General features: G+C 37.7%; 1 protein-coding gene across 2 annotated transcripts in view; it reads right to left on the reverse strand.

Moving 5' to 3' along the window:
• Positions 1-23,724, reverse strand: part of HCN1 (hyperpolarization activated cyclic nucleotide gated potassium channel 1) — a 394,861-nt gene extending 371,137 nt beyond the window's left edge. For both annotated transcript variants that reach the window (XM_059417098.1, XM_059417097.1), the window contains exon 1: positions 23,221-23,724. In XM_059417098.1, the coding sequence (XP_059273081.1) occupies positions 23,221-23,627 (407 nt within the window). In that variant the 5' untranslated portion in view covers positions 23,628-23,724. The remainder of the gene's footprint in view (positions 1-23,220) is intronic.
• Between the last annotated feature and the right edge of the window lie 1,183 nt (positions 23,725-24,907).

The following is a 24,907-nucleotide window of genomic DNA, read 5'->3' on the forward strand; positions in this document are numbered from 1 at the left end:
CTCAGTTCCTACTGGTTGGGACAGTTTCTTGGACTATTCTTAATATCGATGACCTTGACATTTTTAAGTACTATGGGGCAGGTATTTTGTAAAATATTCTCAAAATTGGAATTTGTCTGATGTTTTTCTCATGCCTAGACTGGGGTTATGGGTTTTGTGGAGGAAGACCACAGAGATGGAGACCACATCATGTAAAGAGTACAGGACTAGCAACATGACTTTATCACTGTTAATCTTGGTCACCTCGCTGTGGCAAGTTGGTCAGGTTTCTCAACTGTAAAGTTACTCCTATTTTCACTCTTTCTTTAAAAGAAGTCACTAAAATCAAATAAATAAATAAAAGAAGTCACTACTGGCAGCGCTCAACTAAGGAATAAGGAATTATAGTACACTTCCTTGAGGGTTGAGTATCTACATAAATTATTTGGAATTTTTTGACATGAGAGATTTGTCTCTTCTCCACTTGTGGATTGATTTAGTTGTTTATTTACATCAGTATGGATTCATGGATACTTATTTTATACTTGGGTTAAAATTCAATACTCCCTTTTATTTAGTTGCTTAATTGTTCCATCTTTGGCACTGGGAGCTCTTTAGGTTATCTTTTCAAATTCCACCCAAGCATCCCTAGTCATTAGTGGCTTTTTCAAATAGCACAATTCTTTGCTAATATCAGCATCACAAATGGAGGGTTAGAGGTGATAGAGAAATGCGTGTGTCTTCAAATAAAGTTTTCTATAGCTACAACCAACTGATAAGACATTCTAAAATAGACTCCTAAGCAACCATCACAAACTTGACCTCACACTCTCTAGCATAAGAAAGGTACGGTAGAATCATTCTAGTACTAAGTATTATTTCATTACTCACAATTTCAAGTATGAATACACATATTCCCCCAAATGATTTCCCACTATTTACTTTCACATTTTAAGTGATTTTTAATGTTTAAGGCAAAAATTCCTTTCACTTTAAAGAAACAACAAAGACATTTAAGTAATAAATGAAGATCTTTTAGGCATTGTACTAAACTTTCCATGAGATAGTTATGTTTATATTTTAAAACTAAAATGCAAATATTCATTGTCTTTTAATCTGTACATATACACAAATTTGCCTTAAACCAAGCTTCTTGCTATGAACTATGTAAACTAACTCTTTGGATTAAATACTCAAAAAATTTTAAATATCTCCAATTAGAATTTAATTAATTTTAAAACTATTGTATGAGGAGCACTTAGAGGTCTATATATATTTTAAGTGCCACAGAACTCTCTAAGGGGAAAATTATTAAATTGTCTGACAAAAGGATAATGAATAAAAAGAAGCAAACATGCATTTCACAAAAAAATGTATTTCTTCTCTATTGAATATCTTCTACTTACATAATTTATCACATTTGTTCATAATTTTATGTTAAGCTTACCTTAAAATCTCTAACAGAATTTTGTAATAATGAAATAAAAAATATATATTTGTCAGTAAAACCAGGATTAATAGTAATAATTTTTATTAGCTATAACTTTTGTGCCCTCTTCCATCGCCTAGAATCAATTTAATATTACCTATATTTTTAGTCATTACATCTAAATCAGGAAATGATGTTACAAATTGACAAAATTTTTCAATTATCATGAAAACTGAATATTTCATTACTATATTTTGAGTACAGGGGCACCTGGGTAGCTCAGTCAGTTAGTATCTGTCTTCGGCTCAGATCGTGATCTCAAGGTCCTAGGATCAATGCTTGAGCAGGGCTCCCTGCTCAGCAGGGGGTCTGCTTCTCCCTTTCCCTCTGCCTGTCTCCACTCATTCTCTTTGTCCTTCAAATAAATAAAATCTTTTAAAATTATATATGTATATGTATATTTTGAGTACAATTAAAAATTATTCTGGGATTTAAAATAAGAAAGTACAGAATGAATGCATTTTCAATAAGAGATGCATGGATACAAAAGCATCTACTATATGTTGAATGTAGGTGTCACAAAACTTCAGAATTCCCAAAAAATTATTGCTACTTGAAAAATATAAATAAGTAACAATATAATTTCCTGGAAATTTTGATTTGGTAACTTTTCTCATTTACTACTCTGAATTTTATCTTGGGAGGAACATACTGCCCATACTTCCAATAATTTGCAGCACCCCTCTAAATACGAAGTCTGATACTAATTTTGCTCCAGATTTAGATGCAGAATGAAACCAACTTTTGTCCCTTAAGATATATTAGGCCAGCCAAGTCCTCTCTCTCACTTTATTTGCCAGTTGTAGTATATCTATTAACCCATTCATTCAAACCTTTCATGGCTGTTCCTTTCCCACATATACTAGATCTCATAGGGGATCATCTAGAGCTCACATTCTCTGGCTCACTGAGTCATTGGTGACCCTTCATTCCAATACCTCTTCCAGCCAAACCCAAATGTGGGTAGAGGCTACAATCTGAATGCTCTCTGTGTACACAGAGATGCTAAACTCTTAGAGGGAAATTGCACAACCATGTCAAGAATGGCACTACAAACACGTTCTTCATCCTCAGCCCCGTTGGTTATACTTGACTGTACCTTCTGACCTCTCCCTGGATCATCCCAAAGCATTAAATCAGCTTTACCTTCAAGAAGAGACAAACAAGCCAAATATTATTTAAGGGTCATCTCTGCACAGCTCCCATCACCCACCTGCATTCAGCAATTTGCTCACTGCTTTCCACAGTGAAACTTCTTTTCTACCATGAGATATAAAAACATAAGTTTAAAAAGAAGATGCATATACTTAAATCTAAATACCGTTAATAATGGTTGGTCCCAGATACTTTTCTGTTTTAATGGGAAAGACATTTAGGAGTGAAGAAAGAAAAATGCTGTAGGAAAAGCCTGGGGAGCAGACCACAGATTATTCATACTTCACAACTTTGCCTACACTCAGCCCAGTTAGTCACTAATTGGATAAGACAAATAGGGAGCTCTCGGCTGCAGGTGTGTGTCTGGCTTCGCTGCTTTACCTGATTTACAAAGTCTGCATATGCACATATGTGTATGTGTGTGTATTTTAACATGGCTGGGCTTTATACACATGAGCTTTATTTCCAGATTTCTTTCTTGAAGCATCACTTTGTTTCAAATGTTTACATACTTATCACTTAGCTTTTCCAGTATGATCTCCTTTGTCATCGTAAGTCTACGTTATATTGTCTATGAGATCTTCAAGAAAATTTAAAGATTTTTAATATGCAACTTATCATTACATAAAGAGAAATGGGAGTCTAACTTGCTCTAGAAACACACACATGCAGAAGCAAATCTATATAGACCTATAGAGTTTTATTTATCAATCAGATACATTGTATCACATACATTAGAAGTAATTTAAAATAAAATGAAATAACTATAACTGCATTGTATTTTGACTTGTATAATTCTATAGGGAAATCAGAATAAACATTTTACCATGCTTACCATAAGCTATGTTTGGAGCCTATCATTCATGCCATTCAGGTAAATAGTAGGGGAAGGAACAAAACCAGAAGAGGTAAAACATAGATGCTCTGGGGAAATTTTGGGAAAACAGAGGGAAGAAAAGAATGGCTAATATAGCCGTAATATGAATGCAGCCTCAAGATAATGGAATATAAATTATAAATAAATTCCAAGAGAATGCATAGTAAAGGGCATGGTCATTTATGTGTCGAAAAATTTGTGGATATTTTGTCTGCCTTTTCAGTGTTCTATCCTGGGTCTAGCTTAGGGGATGACACATACTATGTTATTAGTAAATCAGTATTGAATTGAATTGCATATCTGTTAAGTTTCAGAGAATTTCTCAGAGCACTGCATCCTGAATTCCATTCCAAACTCTCTGGCTATGTTTTATTATCTCTAGTTTAACTCTGTAACCTAGCATTGTTTCTCTGCCTAACTTCAAAGTATAAATAACTAAAGTTGTCTATTAGCTTTGAATTTTGGTTCTGTTCTTAGACATATCAAATAGGTGAAAAAAACATATAAAAGTAGAGACACATGAAAGACAAATATATGTTTAAAAAACAACCAAAATGTAGTAGGAACAATATGGTGTTGGTTTGGAAGACACAAGTGGACTACGCTAGAAACTGATGGATGTATTATAAAAGAAAAGTAAGAGAGGAAATAGACCTGAGCCTTGGTAGTGATGATGAAGAATAAGTAAGGCATGGTGAATCTGGTGTGTGGGTGTGTATGGGTGTGTATGGGTGTGTGTGTGTGTGCATGTTCATGCCCATGTGCAAACCTATGCACGACAGGTTGAATGTCAAGGAAGAACAAGGAGCCTAAAATAATGAGATCTAGTTTTAAGTACATCATTAATCACTCAGTCCTTGAGGAAACATAAACCGGAGAGCAGTTTTGGCCATCAAGTCAAAGGTGACATAATATATCAAAGGGGTAGCTGGGTTTCGGATCTGATGCTAAGGAATATGGCCTGGGCTAGAATAGGCAGGACAGTTCAAGGCATGGTAATGGACAGCACTTCCCAAGGAAACTATGTACAGTAAGGAGACAAGACCTTGAAGCTAGACCTTGAGAACCAAAAACATTAAAGCGGTAATGAGAGAAGAGAAGGGTCAGAGAAGTCAAAAAGGACTGTCAAGTGACAGTAAGCGTTCAAATAAAGTCTGAAGAGAGCTTACTAGATTAAGAAACAAGGAATTAAATGACATTTACAAGATTTATTGTTTGTTTGTTTGGTTGGTTGGTTGGTTGGTTGTGTTTTTTATTTTGTTTTTGTTTTTCTTCCAGGGTTCTGCTCAAATGGAAAGCCAGATAATATAGGGCTTAGGAGAATGATAAGCAAGGGAGAGAGACTAAATATAAATTCCTCTTTTTAAAAGTATCCAAGATAACTCAGAGTTAAAGATTTGTTTGTTTGTTTGTTCATTTTTAAAGATTTTATTTATTTATGTATTTGTCAGAGAGAGAAAGAGAGAGAACAAGCAGGCAGAGTGGCAGGCAGAGGCAGAGAAAGAAGCAGGCTCCCTGCTGAGCAAGGAGCCCAATGTAGAACTCGATCCCAGGACCCTGGGGTCATGACCTGAGCCAAAGGCAGTGGCTCACCAACTGAGCCACCCAAGCATCCCAGTTTGTTTCATTTTGTGTTATTTAAAGTGTTTTGAGCATGTTTCTCATAGAGAAAGAATTTAATTCTCCTAAGTTAGAGAGGATAAATGATGAAATACACTTTTGAATTATCCATTATTGTCAGGAAATTCTGATTTTGAAGACTAGAACATCACTTACCTCATTTTTCCAAGAACTCAAAATTAAACAGTTAATTTTTAAACAGTTAAGTTTCAGCACTTTCCTTCATTCTTTAGTATCTCTGTTTTGTTTCATTCTGTTTGGGATTTTGGCTCCTTAGATTATTTCTAAGCTTCACAGTGCCAATAAGTAATGGGGAATTATTAAATAATCCTTTTTGGACACAATGATTCCATTAGGTGGAGCATCCTGCTATCAGACCTCAAGAAACCAGATGGAATGATCTCAGAGGTACAACAGGACTGTCGTTTTAGGGAAATCTCTCAGACATCTGCCACATAAAACCTCATACGTTGTTTCTTGCCTTTCTCAGCTGTCCTTTTTTTTTTTTTTTTAAGGATTTTATTTATTTATTTGACAGAGAGAGAGGGAACACAAGCAGGGGAAGTGGTAGAGGGAGAAGCAGACTTCCTGCAGAGCAAGGAGCTGGATGTGGGGCTGGATCCCTAGACCCCGGCATCATGACCTGAGCCTAAGGCAGACTCTTATCACCAGAGCCACGCAAGCACTCAGCCTTTTTTTTTTTCCAGTAGATTCAAAGTCTAATAATAACTTTCTTAAATTTTCCCAAGGAATAGTAATCCATTATCATTCTAATGAACTCCAATTTATAAGCTATCTATTATATAATATTTATATGGTTGTAGACTGCAACCTAACAGCAAACATTGACCTTTTGGCATAATAGCTATATCCTTCTTCAACAATATCTGTAGCTAAAGTTTTACAGCTTCTTTCTATTTCCATACACATCCCAATGCCTTCACTATGAGTACAGCTCTTCCTTGCTATTTTCATTTGAATAGTCTGTTCATTCTGGTACGTAAGCACTAGCATTTAAAAGGATACCAAAAAGAAGAAGAAAGAAAGGAAATTAAAAGTATTTTTAGAAAATAGAATTGTTTTCACTAGTTCTTATGTTTTCTGAAGTATTAAACTTAAGTAGAGCCAAAAAAAAAAAGGGGGGGGGGGCTTTGTATTTTATTCCTGTCTTAGTTGCCTGCCTGGATAAGAACATTTTATTTCTCGAGATTTACCCTTAACTCTTTATTGTCAAATATTTAGCTTTTTATAAAGAGAAATAAGTATTTGGAATAATGAGGCTTTTACACATAGAATTCAATCCAACATGGTGAACTGAAGTGAACTTTCAGAAAAATGGCGTCAATTCTTGCCTAATGGGGTACCATTTTCCACTCAAGACCATCACCTAAATAACTAGATTCTTATACCAGAAAAAGAATATTTAAATTCTAACACTACCTTTTTTAATCAAGTCAGAGAAAAAGACTGAGTCAACTGGGTCAGGATATGACTAAATTCCTCTGGGATAAGTGGTTAAGATCCTGGGCTTTGAGCCAGCTCCCTGGGTTCAAATCCAAGCTTCTCTACTTAGATGCTGTCTGACCACCTAACCGCTCCATCATCTGGTTTTCTAGACTGTAATATGACACAGGTAATAGCTGTTGTAGGGTTGCTCAAGGGATTCAGTACTATAATAGAAATAAAGACACTTAAAACAGTGTCTGGCACATAGTTAGAATTTAGCAGGTAATCCTGCATTTTGGCTCTGTAGAATAAATCACTGACTGTTGCTTGTCCCATGCACAACCAGTCAAAACATTTCAACAATAATTCTTTCCCCACTAAATTAATGTAAAACTATGATGAAAAATGCTTAAAATTCTTGATTTACTGTGGACATTTAGTCAACATAGTAGCATGCTTTCAAAGAAAACCATGGGCAGTATTTCTAAGCACACAGATAGCATATTTTGTGAGCTTCATTCAAACCCAGATAAAGCAGAACTACTTCATGTCCAGTTATTGTAAATAAAAGAATTCGAGGCTGTGGGGGTGATGACCTTGTTTAAATACTTGATAAGAGAAATAAAAAATGTAAAACCACAAAAACATATATATTTTAAAAATCACAGTTAGTGAAGTTATGTTTCTAGGAAGGAATTTTATTTTCATACATCACTAGCTTCTAAATATTACCTTACATAGTTATAGTTCCTAGTCATTAAATGTTTACAGCAATGTGCTTGTGGTATCTGTCGCACTGATTTAAGAATACATTTTGGTCATTACTATCTCTTGCTGTTTGCCTGCAGTGAGGTCTCACATAATTAGGGCTGAATACACTGCACTTTTAAAATTAAACCAAGCCTCTGGGAAAGAATCATGGAAATAGATGGTTAAAGGACACCCAGGCAATTAACAAGCATGATAAAGTTAAAAATTGAAGATAGGAAAGTAGGTTAAGAGCTTTTCTGTCTTTCCAACATGATGTGTTGATACAGAAGGAATATACATTAGATCTATTTTTCATAGAAAAGAAACATAGAGGCAGTCCACATTTAGTCAAGTAAATCCCTTTGCTATTTTCCAATGGATTTTTCTACCTTTTAAACACACAATTCCGAAATAATTCTTGACTGACTTTAAAAACTCAACTGAAAATACTTTATGCTTTCTAAATCACAACAGTGTAACAACAGACTAATAAAGACTTAAAGTTTAAATATGTAAGATAATTTTACCCCAGTGATTACCTTTTTTTAAAAAACAAACCAAAAAAATACATGGAAAAATATTGACTACTGTGATGGTTTGCAACAAAACTCTCAGAAATAGATAATTATAAAATTTAGCTGATGAGTAAATACAGAATCAATGTATGATTTTCTTTAGTGGCATATCATTTTTGTACGACTTCCCTATTAGCGTTCTTTCCCTCCGTTGAGGTTAAATTCTTATGTGCCTGCCTTCTTTACTAGATAAAAATCCCCTGAAGGACAGTTACTGGTAGTTTCATTCTTTCCTACATCGAAAGCCCCTAGTGTTCCCTGAGAACATACTCAGCACTCAGTAAATATTTATTGAATGAGTGAATTTGTGAGTATGATCCAATATCTTTCAAATAAACCACTATTTTTTATTTGTACTTATACATTAATCACTTAAGAGGATAACAAAAAGAAACTAAAAAGGGAATTTACTATTTGTTAAATATTGGCTAGGTGTCAAGCCCCTTTCATATATTATCTTATCATCAAAACATCCCAAAGGAGATGGATAACACTCTCTCCAATTTTACAGACTAACTCCAAAGGGATTGAACATCTCCTCAAATCAAGTTAAAAGAGTTAAGGTTCTGATTTTTGTGAGATCGTGTCTGGGTCATTTCCCCCATCATAAAGTTGCATTATCTTGCCTTGCCCTAGCATATTCAGGGTTCTGCTCCAAATCTAAATCAGATCTGTGAGTAAAACAGAAAAATAAATAGTAGTATTACACTTTCTTTTCATCATATCCTGATCTTTCTTTTTGAAAATTAAGATCTCTTCTCCTTTTTTTTTTTCTTACTTTTTATTATAAAGTAAACAGATACAGAAACCAGTGATTTATTATAAATCAAACATCCTTGAAACCACCATTCTGGACAAGAACTAGAATTGTATCATCACCACCCCTAGGAAGCCCTGCCAGGTGCAGCATCCCAATCACAGCCCCCAGGGAACCCTCTGAAATAACAGTTCTGCTTTCACAGTAGTTGTTTCCTTGAACTTCTGCATAGTTTGATCTGCCTCAAACCTCCACTTTCAGACTGTCTCTTAATCTACAAATTTCCCTCCATCCCGTCCTTTTCCTTACTACTTATCCACTGAAGATCCTGGGTGGCAGGCCCATTGATTCTCCAACACTGGATTTTGCTGATTACGTGCTCAAGGTACAAGTAGTTCAACATGTTTTTCCGCCCTCCGTATTTCCTCAAGTTTAGCATCTGGGCCCAGAGGCCAGATGAAACTCGGATTCCATTCCCTTGGCAAAACTACAGCTGTGTGTGTTCTTTAATCAAGAAAATGCAACATCTGGCTCTGTGCTTTCTTGTCATTAGTGACCATGGATGTTGAACGTCTAGATGCATTAATTGAATGGTGGTGGTAAAAGGCTGATTTTCTAATAATACCATTACCTTTTCATGTACTAACTCTACAGTTTTATAAAGACACTCTTTTCCTCCTCTACTATTTGGCTACACATTGGTTCAGATAATATAGGCAAAGCAGGGTAAATACTTGATTCGTTTCTTTCATTTATCCAAGTTTCAAGGTAAGGAATTGAGTATTATGAGTTAACCATTTTTTGTATCATTCTGAACTCAAACCTGAACATCCTCTGAGTTTGACTTTGTTGAAATTTTCATCCTTTTTGAAACGAATCTTGGCTTCTTCAAGTTGGCTCCTGGTTCTTTTTTATATTACCCTGGTAGTCTTTCATAATTTCCTTACTATCTGGTATGTCCAGCTCTTCCAAGCCCTTAATAGGTACTTCCAGCCCCAGATCTGAGATCAGCCATTCTTCCTCCTGAAATTGCCTCAGACCCCTTGCTCTTGGATTGTGCAAATCCCATTCTCCAGCATATACCTGTTGGTTATGTGGGAAGTCTGCCTGTTCTCTGATCTATCAGATAAGCTTGATTCTTACTATTTCCTTCCTTCAACCTTCATGGAGGTTCAGAAAACACAGGGCTTGCAGTGGGTACAGATTTGTTCCAAACTATTTATCTTTTAGGTTTTGCTATAAAACTATTTGGTTTTGTTATAAATGTTTTGTTATAAATGTTGTCCAGGTGTTTTGGTTTTGCGGTCTTTCTGCCATATATCTACATGATATATGATAGATATATAATAGATGTATAATATCTGTTACAGATATATAACAAATAGATATATAATATCTATCTGCGATATTTCTATGTGTAAAAACTAAGCTATCACAGTCTTCTAAAATTCAAGTTTCCTTCCCTTTTAAAAATTATGTTGACTTCAATTTTCTTATATCAAGATCTATGATATCCTTTCCACTAACAAGACACAAGGATCAATTTAATAGTGCTTATTCAGGAAAATTCTGTTTTTTTTTTAAGATTGGTGAAAACAATAAAAGAACCTACTTACCACAGAGTCGAAGTTCAAAATACTGACTCAATATTTTATTAATTATACCTTCTTTCAAAACACTGACTCAATATTTTATTAATTATATCTATAGAGACAGTGTTAACTTCCAATCCCCATACAACAGGGCTTGAAATGTGCACTGTTATACCAAGGCAACATAATTTGGCAAAAGAAAAAAAAAAAAAACCCATAATACATACAAAAAAGTAATGTTACCCTTTCTTAATCTCATTGCCAAAAGAGATATATTTTCAGCTTTGTTTTGATGAACATAGGATTGATTTCAAAGGCAGTGACATTTAAATAGCATTTCCGGGGCTGTGAAACAAGAGTCATCCCAAGATATCCACAACATGCATTCCCAAATTTTTTAAAAACTACATAAAAACAAGCATTACAGTAAATTGAATTAACACAAATATGCAGGCATATTATTTTAAATAGCATCAAACTTTATTTCTCAATACATGTTTCTGTGTATTAGGTTAGGCTATCAGCATAAATTAAAATACTCCCTTTTTTTTGTAGGAAATATAGGGAAAAAGACCATCTGGTTGTTGAAAACCATGTATGAAAACCAAGACTGAGCATGGTATTGCTAAATTTCTTCATTCACTCATGTTTACTGAGTGCATACTTCATGCCATGCATGGAGCTAGGCTTGGGAATACAGTGCTTTACATGGGGGTTATAGCTAAGCCCTTAAGTGAGGCTTAATTATAGGTAAGGAAAGATCAAAATCAAATTAGATAATCAAAACATTTCATATAACATAACAAATTGTGAAAAGTTCTATGAAGTAAAAACAGGGCAGAGATATAGGGAATAACTGCTAAGCAGGGTTTTGGACAAGGTTGAAATTATACTCAGGTTTATACTTGTTTATATCTTTCTACCACTATGAAAAATATTATAGAGATCCTCCTTGTATCCATGAACATGTCATATTTTTTCTGCAAGATAATTTATTAGCTTATACATTTTCAAGAACTTTTTTCTAAGGTCAAACAGACCTTCAGAAAGATTTTAACACTTTACACAGTCTTTAGAGTACTATGTTGGAAAGCTATACCTCATGGCAACATTAATAAGTAATTGCTTAATATTTTTCTAGGAACTCTGATTTCAGTTGTTTTTACCTTTTATAAACTTAAACTTATTTGGATTTAATTTTACTGCAAACTGATGAAAATGGATTTTATTTAACTATTTTAGTTGATTAATACTACTTGTTATATAACTTATCTTTTATATAGTGATTTGAATTTTTTTCGAATTTTTTTAAATTTCATTTCTTTTTTTTTTTTAAAGATTTTATTTATTTATCAGAGAGAGAGGGGGGGAGAGAGCGAGCACAGGCAGACAGAATGGCAGGCAGAGGCAGAGGGAGAAGCAGGCTCCCTGCTGAGCAAGGAGCCCGATGTGGGACTCAATCCCAGGACGCTGGGATCATGACCTGAGCTGAAGGCAGCTGCTTAACCAACTGAGCCACCTAGGCGTCCCAAATTTTTTTAAATTTCAAATGTGGGTATAGAGTTTATATTTTTGGCTTTTGTAGTCAGTGATTCTTTCCTTATTATAAATCCTCAATCATGGTTGTTAATAGGAAAGTTGCTGACATATTTTAACATATTTATCTTATAATCAGTCATCCTACTAAAACTTGCAGTTAATTTGATCATTTATCAGTTGGTTTAATCAGCTTTTTAAAGCAGGTAAACATCATTTGCAAAAAATAATTAAGTGTCTTCTCATTCCAAATAGGTTTCTAGCTATAACTTTGTCCCTTATTGCGTTGTCAAGAACTATTCAATCCCTGCTGATCAAATATCTAGCCCTAGAAGTAACTTCTTGGTTGACAGGGAATTCTCTCCATCTCAAGACAAGTCTTTCTAGCTACAGTTCTAATTCTTAAATGGCTTCTCCAAACAAGACTCTGTCTCCAGGTGTCTTCTACCCATTGTTTTAGTATCACATTTCTGTGTGAAAATGTTAAACAGTTTAGTAAGTCTTAACCTGGAATCCAAAACTATATGTGCTTGCAGGGAACCACAAACCTATTGAAATCACAGACAAAATTTTGTGAATATATGCACTTTTCTAGGACAGAGGAGCCCCAGTTTCATTTAATTCATAAAGTGTGCTATGAGCCTGACAGCCTAAGAGTTACTAAGTGGATAGGCATGAAAGATTAGTATAATCAATAATTACAGGTAATAGAATACTTGGGTTATTTATATTATTCAATACATGTACAACCATAACTAGGTGGTGTTAGCATATATCTCTGCTGTTTTTATACCAAAAAAAAAAAAATCTGAATCCCAGATAATATATCCATCTCTAATCTTCAACCTAATTTACATGATTATTCAAAACAAATAAACAATTTATTGCTCAGAACAAAGAACCTCTTTAAAAATAATTATGTAAATAATGAAAAACTCTTCTACAGAAAAAATAAGGAATACTATTTTCTCTATCAGTACCACTAATATAACATTCAGTATTCGTTTTTTTCAGCCTCTGCTCACATCTCTCAAAAAACAAAGATTGTATATATTTTTTTATGATTTTATTTATTTATTTGACAGAGAGATCACAAGCAGGCAGAGCAGCAGGCAGAAAGAGAAGGGGAAGCAGGCTCCTCGCCAAGCAGATAGCCCAATACGGGGCTTGATCCTAGGACCCTGAGATCCTGACCTGAGCTGAAGGCAGAGACTTAACCCACTGAGTCACCCAGGCACTCCACAAAGTAGTGTATAATTTTTAATATGGTATATTCTCTTTAAAAAACAAGGCTAACACATTCTGCAAGGGTAATAAGTGACATCTGCTATAAAATTATGTTAAAAAAAGATTAAAAAGCAATTCTTCTAAATTTGCAGTCTTTCTTAAATTGTATTTCTAAATAACCATTTTTCACAGGCTATTACATTTGACAATAAAAAAATGAAAGAATTTAGCAAGTTATGAATCATCTTATTTGGCTCATATATAACATTTAACTGGTTTGAAATAAGATCCCAAATTGTTTTAACTATGCCACTTTCTGATGAAAATAAAGATTAACAGGAAGGAATATATGCAACTCAATGCCATCAGAATTTTCCCTAAAAGCTATTCTTAATGTTCAATACTGTAGCATTCTATACCAACTCAGAAGATGATAAAAGTATATCCGGAAGATGTTGCAGATAGAGGATGCATTAGAAGTTTTCCAATAGCATACACAAAAACTGCCAATGTACATCAGGGCTTCCGCTGCCCAGACTTCTAAGATAAAGAAACAACAGCCTAACACTTACATGGCCCTGCCTTCACAGACCCATTTGCTTTAAAGAATTCTAAAGGTTGTTAAGTATGCACAAAGAGTTTTCTCAAATAGTTCACACTCCTTAATTGTTTCCATTTTAATTTCATAATAGCTAACACACAGCATTAAGTGCAGAGCATTAATTTCTAAGCACTATGTATCCAGATACTATAAAAATATTTATAATATGAACATAAAATATGTATCACTCCAATAACCTGATAAGATACATATATTATTTTCCTCATTTTTTAATTGAGAAAACTAAAGCCCAGAATTTTGTAGACTGTTACATTATCATTTAACTTACAGTAGCTTTCCCACTTTTTTCTTTCCTTTTTTTTTTTTTTAAGATTTTATTTATTTATTTGACAGACAGAGATCACAAGTAGGCAGAGAGGCAGGCAGAGAGAGAGGGAGAAGCAAGCTCCCCGCTGAGCAGAGAGCCCGATGCGGGGCTGGATCCCATCATGACCTGAGCCCAAGGCAGAGGCTTCAACCCACTGAGCCACCCAGGTGCCCTGCTTTCCCACTGCTTGATATGTAAATTTCTCTTTGAAAAGTTTTAGTATTTTTTTCTGACTTAATTGTGTCCTGAAGCTTCTGTGTGGTTATGCTTGGTGGGGTCTTTTCCATTCATGATGGTGAGCGCTCTGTGAGCTTCTCAGAAAAGACAGTTCATTTCCTGCTATCTGGAAAATTTTGTTTAAAATGTCTCTGTTAATTCCATATGTCCATTTTCACACTTTGTTCCATTCTGAAACTCTTTTTATAGATTTTGACCTTATAAATTATCCTTTATTTTGCTTATATTTTCTATTCTTTTTTTTTTTTTTGCCCTAATTCTGAGAGGTTTCCTAAACTCTGTGTGTCAACTTATAACACGTGAGTGCCTTTTTTTTTTTTTTTTTTTTACTTCCTGGATACTCTTTTCATAGCGTATTCTTACTGTATACATAAAGTATCTTCTGAAGATATAATTCACAGATAATTTTTTAAATAAAGTTGTAATTTCCCTTAAGCCCAAACACCTCTCTGTTCTCTGGACTTTCTTTTGCTCTTTGATTTAGTCTCTCTCTTACGATGGAGACTTTTCTCAAAAGACTCATAATCTTTTGCTTACAGATCATATTAGATGATAGAACAACAAAATGTAATTACATTCTCTATGTACATAAGTAAGGCTTTTTGCAAAGTCATTAGATAATGAATAAGAATTTGTAGGCTTTGAAATGTCTCCCATTGGATATATTTTTCTCTAGTTTCCTGCTTGGGGAGAACTGACCTGGCTCCAAGCATTCTAAATGTCCAGACTGAGAGTTCTGTATTCACTACAAAGACCCTTATTTAATCCTCCTGGTTTCAGCCTGGCTTTTTTGGAAACTGTTTTTTAATAAGTACCTCACATCCTAAACACTTCTGGGGTTCAATGTTGAAGGACTATGGAAGTAAAATATAATTTCTCTATAAGCCTTCTATTTAACAAAATGTTTTTTGAGATCTCTTGTTCCTCTGTTTTCTCCTCTTCTATTCATTTCCATATCTGTGTGTCTTCTCAAAGAGTTTTGGAATGATTACAAGCAGGAAGAATAAATAATTAGGTTTAACCCATAATGTTTCCCTGCAGGTTCAAATTATTTAAACTAGTAGCCTTGTTTCCTTTCAGGTAAAAGTTGGAGCGAGAGAATGAAGATTCAGAAGAGCTGAATTCCTGGCCCAGTTCTTAACGATCTATCTATGTCACCATGTTCATGTTGCTTAACCTCCCTGCAGTTTCATTTAGTCACCTGTACTGGGCAGAGATGTAATAGCTGTGACACATCCTTGCAGGTGACAGAGTGGGGAGAAGATGCTAGGTATTGCTATAGAGCAAGAAAGAGCTACCTGGATTTACTAACGCTAAGATTAAGTGTGTGCACTTCCTGGTTGCTGACTAATTCTTCATCCGTTTATTCAATAATATTTGTTAAAAGTCTGTTATGTTGACCCAGTAATTTCAATTCTAAGAGAAAGGAAAATAAATCTCTGCACAAGAAATTATTCTAGAAGGTCCATATCAGCAGTATTTAATAACCAAAAAGTAGAAGCAGTAGAGATGTGTATCAACTGATGAATGGATAAATATGGTATATCCACACAACAGAATAACTGTCAGCAAAAAAAGAAATAAAGTACTGAACCACGCTACAAAACATGCATGAAACTTGAAAATATGATAAGTGAAAGAAGTCAATAACAAACGACTACGTGCATTCCATTGAAAAGAAATGTTCAGAAAAAAGAAATCTCTAGAGGCAGAAAGCAGATCAGTGGTTGCTTAGAGCTATGGGAAGGGAAGGAGAAAGGAAACAGAAATGAGAGCTAATGGATATTTGTGAGTTCCTACCTGGATTAAAATTTTCTAAAATTGATTTGGGTAATGGTTGTACAACTCTCTGTGAATATATCCCAAAAAAAAAAAAAGAAAAAAGAAAAAAAAAGAAAGAAAGAAAGAAAAGTCAATCATACACTTTAAATGAGAATTGTATCTTAATTATTCCTTAAAAACGCTGGGGTTTTTTAAGATTTTACTTATTTATTTGACACAGCGAGAGAGGGAACACAAGCAGGGGGAGTGGGAGAGGAAGAAGCAGGCTTCCCACTGAGTAGAGAAGGGGGCTCCATCCCAGGACCCCAGGATCATGACCTGAGCCAAAGGCAGTCGCTTAACAACTAGCCACCCAGGTGCCCCTCAAAAAAGCTGTTTAAAAAATAACGCATCTGAGAACGTTTAAGCAGGGAAAAATCTCTTATGTGTACTTTTATGGCATTAGGAATATAAAATTGAATAATACTGAAGACATCATGGAACTTAAATTCTAGCTAAGGGACATATATATGATTATAAAGTCCAATGAAATGAGACTCAGAAAATTAAATATGGGTAAAGGTTGAGGGTGATCATAATGATCAAAATGAAAGCCAAATGACAAGGAGAAACTGTGATGGAGAATGACAAAAAGTGAAAAGAGAATCTTAGGCAGTGAGGTTAAATGTCTCCTCAAAATCTCTGGGACAGGAGAGAACTCAGTTTACTGCAGGAGCTGAAAATTTACCCAAGGGGCTAGAAAACAGTGAGGGAGTAAGTTGTGGATGATAAGGTTACATAGATAAATTGAAATTGTGCAAGACTGTGTAGCTCATCTCATAGCTCAAACATACTTTAAAAGTAATAGGAAGACTCCAAAGGGTTTTAAGCAGCATGATATTATTTGCAATAAATGATATTTGCTTTTTAAGATCACTCTTCCCACTCTATGATGACTAGAATACAGTTTTGACTTTCTGTCCTAAACCTGCTTATGCACATCTCAACGGAAATATCAACCACGCCGGTAAACCTACATCGCTCATAATTTTTAAAAAGTGTCTCAACTGGTGGCAGAATTAAATTGGTAAAGTCGACATGGATAGGCTCTGTAAAATGTTCAGTCAGTAATTCCATTCCCTGAACTATGCCTTTTTATAATGAAGAGGAACACTCAAGGATGTTTACAGCAGCACTATTTAACATGAATGTTAAAATTTGTAAGTAGTTGCTAATTCTATATGTGTGTAATTAGCCTTACTAATTCAGCATTATACCTAATGTCTTGAAAATAAAAAACAGGTCTATGTTAATAATATGGCCCAACTGTAAACCCGGGACACATATAATTCTGCTATTTTACTTTAACTGAGTTGTCAGTTATTAGGTAAAATGGTTCAAGGATATTATGGACAACTTAACTAATAAACTTGAAAAGGATCATCCCACTAATTTTTGTTATTCGGATTTGGGTGAAATGTGTCAGATAAACCCTCAACTCAAAAATAATCAATGTCACCTGAATGGATCAATGGGTTAAGCATCTGCCTTCGGCACCAGTCATGATCTCAGAGTCCTGGGATTGAGTCCCCTGTCAGGCTCCCTGCTCAGCAAGGAGTCTCTCTCTCCCTTTGCCTCTCCCACTGCTCATGCTCTCTCTCTCTCAAATAAAATCTTTAAAAAAAAAAAAAAACAATGTCAATATATATGCTTATGCGCACATAATTGTTTATAGATGTCCCTTGAATAGTTTCTATCCCCATGTACAACACACACACACAACACAGAGAATTAATAGAACCAGGACAGTTTATTTTGCAAAAACAAAGATAATTCCAGGATGCACCAGGAAGCATCACCATAGTCCCTTGATTTTTTTTATTTTTTTTCAGGAAAAATAATGGTAAGTTGTACATCAAGATGACTTCACAAAGAAAATGATTTGTAGAAGAAACGTACTTAGTGCAAGTGAAAATAGTTTTTTTCCTAGTGTATGCAGATTTTTTTCTTCATTACCACCACCTCTGCTGCTAAAATATATAGTGTCAGCTTAATTCGTAGTTGGTTACTTCTTTATAGAAAATGATAAAATGAAAATTTGTCACAGACCCAGAAAACACTCAGTACTCTTCATGCAGAGCTTTGGTCTACCACAATTTGTATTGTAATTACAAGAAACTATATTTGAAAGTCCTCACCCTTAACCCAATTTTTGTCTGTAAGTCATGAAGTAAATTATCTTCTAAATAAAAGAATTACACTTAGAATGGCAAACTGTTTGCATGAGCAACATATCAGATATACTTTGCTTGCCTCTTATTCTGGGACGTAGGTTCATTAAGTGGAATAATGCAGAATTACAAATACTACTTAAATTGCTTTTTTTGGTGTTGGTGTTGTTTCGGTGTGTGCTTTTGGACCAAGTAGATATAGTGTAATTAGATTTTGTTAAATGAACTCTTAATAATAAGTAATAAATTGTTCAAATGCATTTAAAATTCTTGCATTACTCATCAACATTCAAGTTCATAAATGTAAGTCCACATAATTCAATATGAATTGCTGAAAACAAACCTGTCCAAAGATTCTCAATTAATACCAAGTCCCTAAAAGTAGGTTTAAAGGGAAAGTTGCTCAGAAAAGAATGAAAAACTTCTCTTAACATTTTAGTAGTATAATATCACTGTCATATCTATCAAATGCAATGAAATTAGTGAAACATTAAATAAAATTTAGTTTTGTATCTTGCATACTAAGAAAAAGTAATGGAAGGAATTCATACTTGCAAATCTTTCAAATAATTTCACTTTAATTGGGCCTAGAGCCACTAAGAAAAACTTAATTGAATTTATAAGATATAACAAGGTGCACCTGACAGAGAAAATAAATCCTTAAGGTTAATTTTGGCTGCGTTGATATGCAAAGCAAATAAGAGGAGCATTGCTGGGAGAGTGCAGACTGCATTCAGCATAAAGATAGCATAACAGTAGGCTAATTAGTCCTTAAACCCAGAAGGTTGAATTGTTTTTTCCTGAGAAGATCCTGGAAACAAAGGTTTCTCTCTGACTTACTGGGTAATATGGGTGAAGCCTCCCTCCACTAATGAACATATCGGTGACCTCTGACATCACCACTGTTGTGGCTACAACACAGGCAGAGAAGCAAGGCCAGGAAGGGCAACAACTTCGGGAAGTGACAACCATCTCTAGAGTCCTTGTGTCCTTAGGACACAATAAGCTTTCCCTACAGTTAGTTATACGCACTAATTGATGAGAAGCAAAAAAAAATAATAAGTCAAGATATAAAATCTCCTCCCTTGCCAGAGGCAAGATGTTGGCTGACAATATATATGAAATGGGAGCATTAACTATAAAAGAGCTCTTATATAACTGTGATCCAGAAAAATAATGTCAGAATCCCTGAAATGGCAAATAGTCTGGTGATAAATTCTTTCAAGGTAAATTACTCATATAATACAAACCATCTGCAAACATACTCTGCTCTTCCAAACCATCTGAATGATTGTGTTGGAACCATGGATTGGCTCTGAAAGCACAAGGCTACGCCAGTGTCAACTTTTTATTAAATAAATAAAAGGTGAAATTTTAGCTAATAAATACATAACCATTGTTCATGGTCTTAAAAAAAATCACATTTAAACTCCTAATTAGATACTTGTTTCTGTGTATGTTGTGCATATGAAAACTCAGCAAGACTGAGACCACATCCACATTACACAAAGATCAGGGTAATTTTACTTTTTTAAGTAACTGTATTTTCCCTAGTTTGGAGGATCATATACCATGATATAAACAAAAACTTAAGATTTTCTTTACTGAACTCCCTAGTTCCCATCCAATTATTTGCAAAAAAACAAAACAAACCCAAATCTTATGAGACTATAAAATCAAAGGCTCCGTTCCTTCGGGAGGCTCTGAGGAAAGAATCCACTCCTTGCCTTTTCCAGCTTTCAGACACTGAATGCCTTCCTTCGCTCCTGGGACATCACTGTGATCTCTGCTTCCATCATCACATTTCCCTTTCTGCCACCCAGTTATTTCTAACAGTACTGGGAGTATTTGATAGTTGACTCTTCTGTAGTCCCTGAAGGTTTCTAACATCATCCTCTCCTGAGAAAGAAGGGAAATACAGAGCCTCTGCCCTACTTAAACCGGAGGTAGGAGAAAACCACCTGCCAGACACAGCAGGCGCTCTCTTGGGCCTGCAGATGAGAGAAGCACCTAGCTAGCTCTGCGGGAGTCTCAGTGTGAGCACCAGCCGGGCCACCAGAGGGAAGTGGAAAGGGACTTGTCCTGGAAGTCATCCTGGAAAGGGGATCATCAGCACAGTGTTAAAGTCCTGACACGCCCTGGTGTAGCGGGCTCACAATGCATGCAGCAGTATGGGGCTGACCGAAGAGCAGAAGGAGTAAACTTCCTTGGCCATGCAAAAGCTTATGAGAGTATCAGTTAAAAAAAAAAAAAAAAAAAATCTTTATTTCCCATGTCTCCCCATCCTTCCATGGAAATTTATTCTTGAGTGTCTCAAGAATTCTCAGTGACTAAATTATTACTGAACGTAAGTGTGGCATTGTATGAATCATAGCAAAACTCTGCCCTTAAAGTGTCTTTTTCAGGAAGGAGCCTGAGGTGAACGGATCATAATCATAACATTTCTATTATGTTAGAGATTATTCCCATATTGCTTCTCCTTTAGGAAAAAAAGTACTGTTAGAATTTTGGCTCTCTTATTTCTGCTTTTGCCATTACATTATCCTGGCATGTTAAAGGTTTTGAGAAATCTTCTACTGGTATTGAGAGCACATAAGAATATTGATGAAATAATAAGATTTAAATGCCTTAACACATGCTAATAAGTATGTACATAATTACTTCCTTAGTTTTTTGTTTTAGAAAACTGTATATATTGTAATTACGAGTTTTAAAATCTATCTTTTTTCACATACGTTCCAGTTAAAAACCTAAACCTAGTCATTGTTTACTTTATGTCTATCATTTCCTTTTTCCAGTGATGCAAGAGAAAATCAAATATCACAAACTACTCCACACTGCAGTTTATGTTTAGGGTATTACCTCACTTTTTAATCATTTCTCATTTCTTTGAAATGTATGATAAAAATAAACCATCATCTAATTTCAATTTATTTATTTAGTAACTTTTTCTTGTTTTTAAAACAGATATTTTGTCTCAGATGACTCACTTGAGAAAATGTGGAGAATCTTTGATTTTATGAATTTCATTCATTCAAAAGATACCAGTGCATCATTCCAATTCCTGAAAGTTGGCCCAATGTTTTTATCAGTAGGTGGGGAAAGTTTAATCTTTTAATATATGCCACCATGTTGAAAAGAGTAATCTCTTTTCACATTATTCAAGAAATAAAAGTATTATAAGTAATCAAGAGTGGTCACTTAATTGAGGTACAATTAAACAAAGTGTAGTATTTTATTTGCATGTGAATAGTAAACCACATAGATTTCTGCAAACACCACGCTTACTTTTGTTATTAAGACTAAAGGCTGCTTCCATGTAAACTTTTTTCATGATAAAAAGGTAATAGGTTGCAACATATTTCCATTGAGGATTGAGGGAGAGACAATATTCTACATCTGACGTTAACCTTTAAAATTCTAAAGAACATGACAATCTAATACAGCTTAAAGCAAGGTCATTTTTTAGTTTGCTTCTATAAGTATCTTGCTGATGAAGGAAATATGCTTGATTATTTAGTAGATCCTCTTAATGTAAACATTCTGTCAGTCCAGCTCTTAATTTGACATAGGCTATGTCAGATAGTCCTTAGCTTTGACAAGCCTTCCTGTGGACTTTGTTGCATGTTTTTGCAAATAGGAACCTTAAAATGATACAATTCCTAAATTCCATTCACTCTATGCCTTAATAATAGAGGCTACTGATTTCTGAGACAATATATAAATTTCAAAGAAGGTGAAGACAAGTCACTCCAAGGCTCTGTGCGGCAGGAGTTGGGTTTTCCACAGCCGACGTCATTCAGAACTGTGGACAGCTCCTACTAAGGCACCGAGTTGATGGCAATTTCCCTTAAACATAGCTCAAGGCAGTGCTGCTTTCTGTGGCTCTATTTGTTCGCTATTTACTAGACGTCTGTTAAAACTGCCTAGTTCGCACAACTACTCCTTCCACGGATTCCTTTTCAAAAGAGTTCGGTTAAATAATAAATAAATAACAAACGCCACCCTGAGTTTTCGCCTTTTCAATGGAAAGCCCAACCTTCCCCGGGAGCTGCAGGGTGTGCGCACGCTACTAAGAGGATCTACTTCACGACCTTCATTCGATAATCTCTAAACACGCTTCTAACAGGAAGAATACTTGGGCGACAAATAAGGCGGGGAGACGACTTCATTTTAATGCTCGGAAACAGTTTCGCTGACCGCGGACAGCCCTCTGCCCTTGTCCCCCGAGCCGGGAAACGGGGGAAGAGATGTCTGAAACGGACTCGGAGTCAAGGTCAAGAGAGGGTGTCTCTCGGTTTCGGGAAGGGGGCTCTGGAAACGCCCCCTGCCTCTGCTTCGGGACCTCGAAGCTTCCTGCCGCGCCGCTGCCCAGCCTGGCAGCGCCCGCTCCACTGACACCTCAAGTCAGGGACTCTCCAAGCGCAAACTGCCCTTCCTCCGCCTGCCAGCCGCTGTTCTGAAGAAACGCGCTGAGGATGCCCAGTGCCTCTAAGCAGATGAAAAACAGATGAACGTTCCCCAGGGGCGAGAGCGGCTGGAACGGCGGCGAGGACCTGTGAGTCACTGTCTCCGCTGGCCCCATCCTCTCCTCCACCTCACGAGCGCCTGTTTCCCCTTCTGAGGGACCCACTTCTGGGGGAGCAGCGCGAGGAAGGGAGCCACCCCAAAGGCGACTTTCTGGCCGCTTCCTTACGCTCTCCTCTCCGAAGTAAAAGTTTTTCTGGCACAACTTAGCATCCTCCCATCTGGGGGGGTCACCGTGGACTTCTTCCCCGATGTGTCCCCAAAGTTCACGAGGCAAAGGAGGCGAGCGAGCCTCCCCGGGATTCCCGGGCAACAGGAGCTCCTCATCCCACCCCCCTCGGCGGAAACTAGTTGAAGAGTCGAGCCCGATCCGCCCGGGAGGAAGCCGCCGGCAGCGCCACCCCCTGCCCGCCCGCCCGCCCGCCCGGCAGCCCCTCCCTCCGAGTCCCCGGGCGCCCCCTCCCAGGCGCGGGGAAGCGTGTTGGAGGGCGCGCCCGGAAGGGAGGGTGGGGCGGCGACCGGGAGTCCTCACCTGAAATCGCTGTAAGGGTGGATAATCCAGAAGCCTGCAGTTTTAACCCTTTCCTGCTCCTTCTCCACCGCCTTCTGGCTCCCAAACATGCGGAGGGAGAATTTGTTGACCCCGGGCTGCAGCATGGAGGTGAACTGCCTCTGCATGAAGCCGTACTGCCGCCGGGGGCCCTCGGCGTCCTCGAAGCCCCCGGCCGGCTCCTCGCCGCCGCCGCCGCCGCCGTCCACCTTGAAGCACACCGAGTTGCCGTGCTCCTTCGCGCCGGCCCCGCCGCCCCCCGGAGGGGTGCCCAGGCGCTTCTCGGCCGCGGCCGACCCGGCGCCCGTCGCGGGCGCCTTGGCGGGGAAGACGCTGTTGCCATCGTCCCGGCTGTTGGACGAGGAGTTGGGCTTGCCGCCTCCTTCCATGCCCGGGGGACGCGGCCGGCGACGGCGCGGGCTCCAGACTCTCCGGCCGCCCGGCGCCGGGGGCACGAAGCTGAGCTGGCAGGGGCCCGAGCTGGCTGCCGGCGAGCCCGGCTGCCCGTCGCGGCGGCGGCGGCGGCGGCGGCGGCTTCTGCTTCCCGCCCGCGCCGCTGCTCCCTGCGCGCCTCGCTCCCGCCGCCGCCGCTGCCCTCAGTGGCTGCGCTCCGGGCTCCGCCGCGGCTGGTGCTGAGGCTGAGGCTGCCCGAGCGAGGCGAGGCTTCGCTCAGCCCTCGCGCGCCAGCGCCTCCCCTCGGCTGCCCTCTGCTGGCCGGAAAGGGTCTCTCCCCGCCCGCACAGCGCGCACTCTCCCTCCACTCTTGCTCCACTTCTGCCCAGCGTGACATTGAACTCGGGAGCCCTCCGAGACATTTATCTGTACTTGTTGTGAGAGGCTCGGTGCATGTTTGCACGGGAGAGGAGAGAGAGAAGCAGAGACGCAAAGAGACAGAGAAAGACTCAGCTAGCAGATGTCTGTGCGGGCAAAAGAAATAAACACCCTGAACCTCACTGAGACATTGTCACATGGTCTGAACGCCTGTTAGAACGATGTTAGATAGGAAAAGGGAGAGAGGCTGTCTCTGCATGCAGAAAATTCACGTGTAAAGCTGGATGTACATAAGGAAGTAAGATGTTATCATGGATAATAAATTTCATGAGTGAAAGGGAAGTTTGTGTGTGTGTGTGTGTGTGTGTGTGTGTGTGTGTGTGTGTGTTTTGGAAGAAGGCAGACCGCAAAAGGGACTAGATCTGGGTAATACGGAGTATTTAGCTGCTTGGGGCTTCTCAGATGAAGATGTGACACCAAGGGACAGACAACTGGCCTCCTTACACTTATCCTTGTTTATTCTTCCCCAGCGCCTTAAGCAGGAGATGGGATTGCTTTCTTCCCAAGGCCATTCGCATCGACACACACGGGAGCAATCTTCCAGCTGCCAACACTGAGAAAAATGTGTTAGGGAAAACTCACCAGAGCTGACCTATCTTTTTAGATAAGTTACGCAATCAATAAAACACACTAAGAGGCATGCATGTTGGTAAGTGTTCACCTACACCTCGCCAGGAAGCCAAAATGTCTTGGAATTTAGACAGAACGTAGTCACCATTTCTGAAGGGGGAATGTATTCTCAAGAGAGACTTTAAATGTGCTACTGATGCTGAGGAAAGCATTCTGAGATTCCTCCTATCCCCTCAGTGTCTCTCAGACACACCAGATTAGTTAAAGG

This window comes from Mustela nigripes, chromosome 12 (assembly GCF_022355385.1).
Source record: "Mustela nigripes isolate SB6536 chromosome 12, MUSNIG.SB6536, whole genome shotgun sequence".
NCBI classification, from domain to species: Eukaryota; Metazoa; Chordata; class Mammalia; order Carnivora; family Mustelidae; genus Mustela; species Mustela nigripes.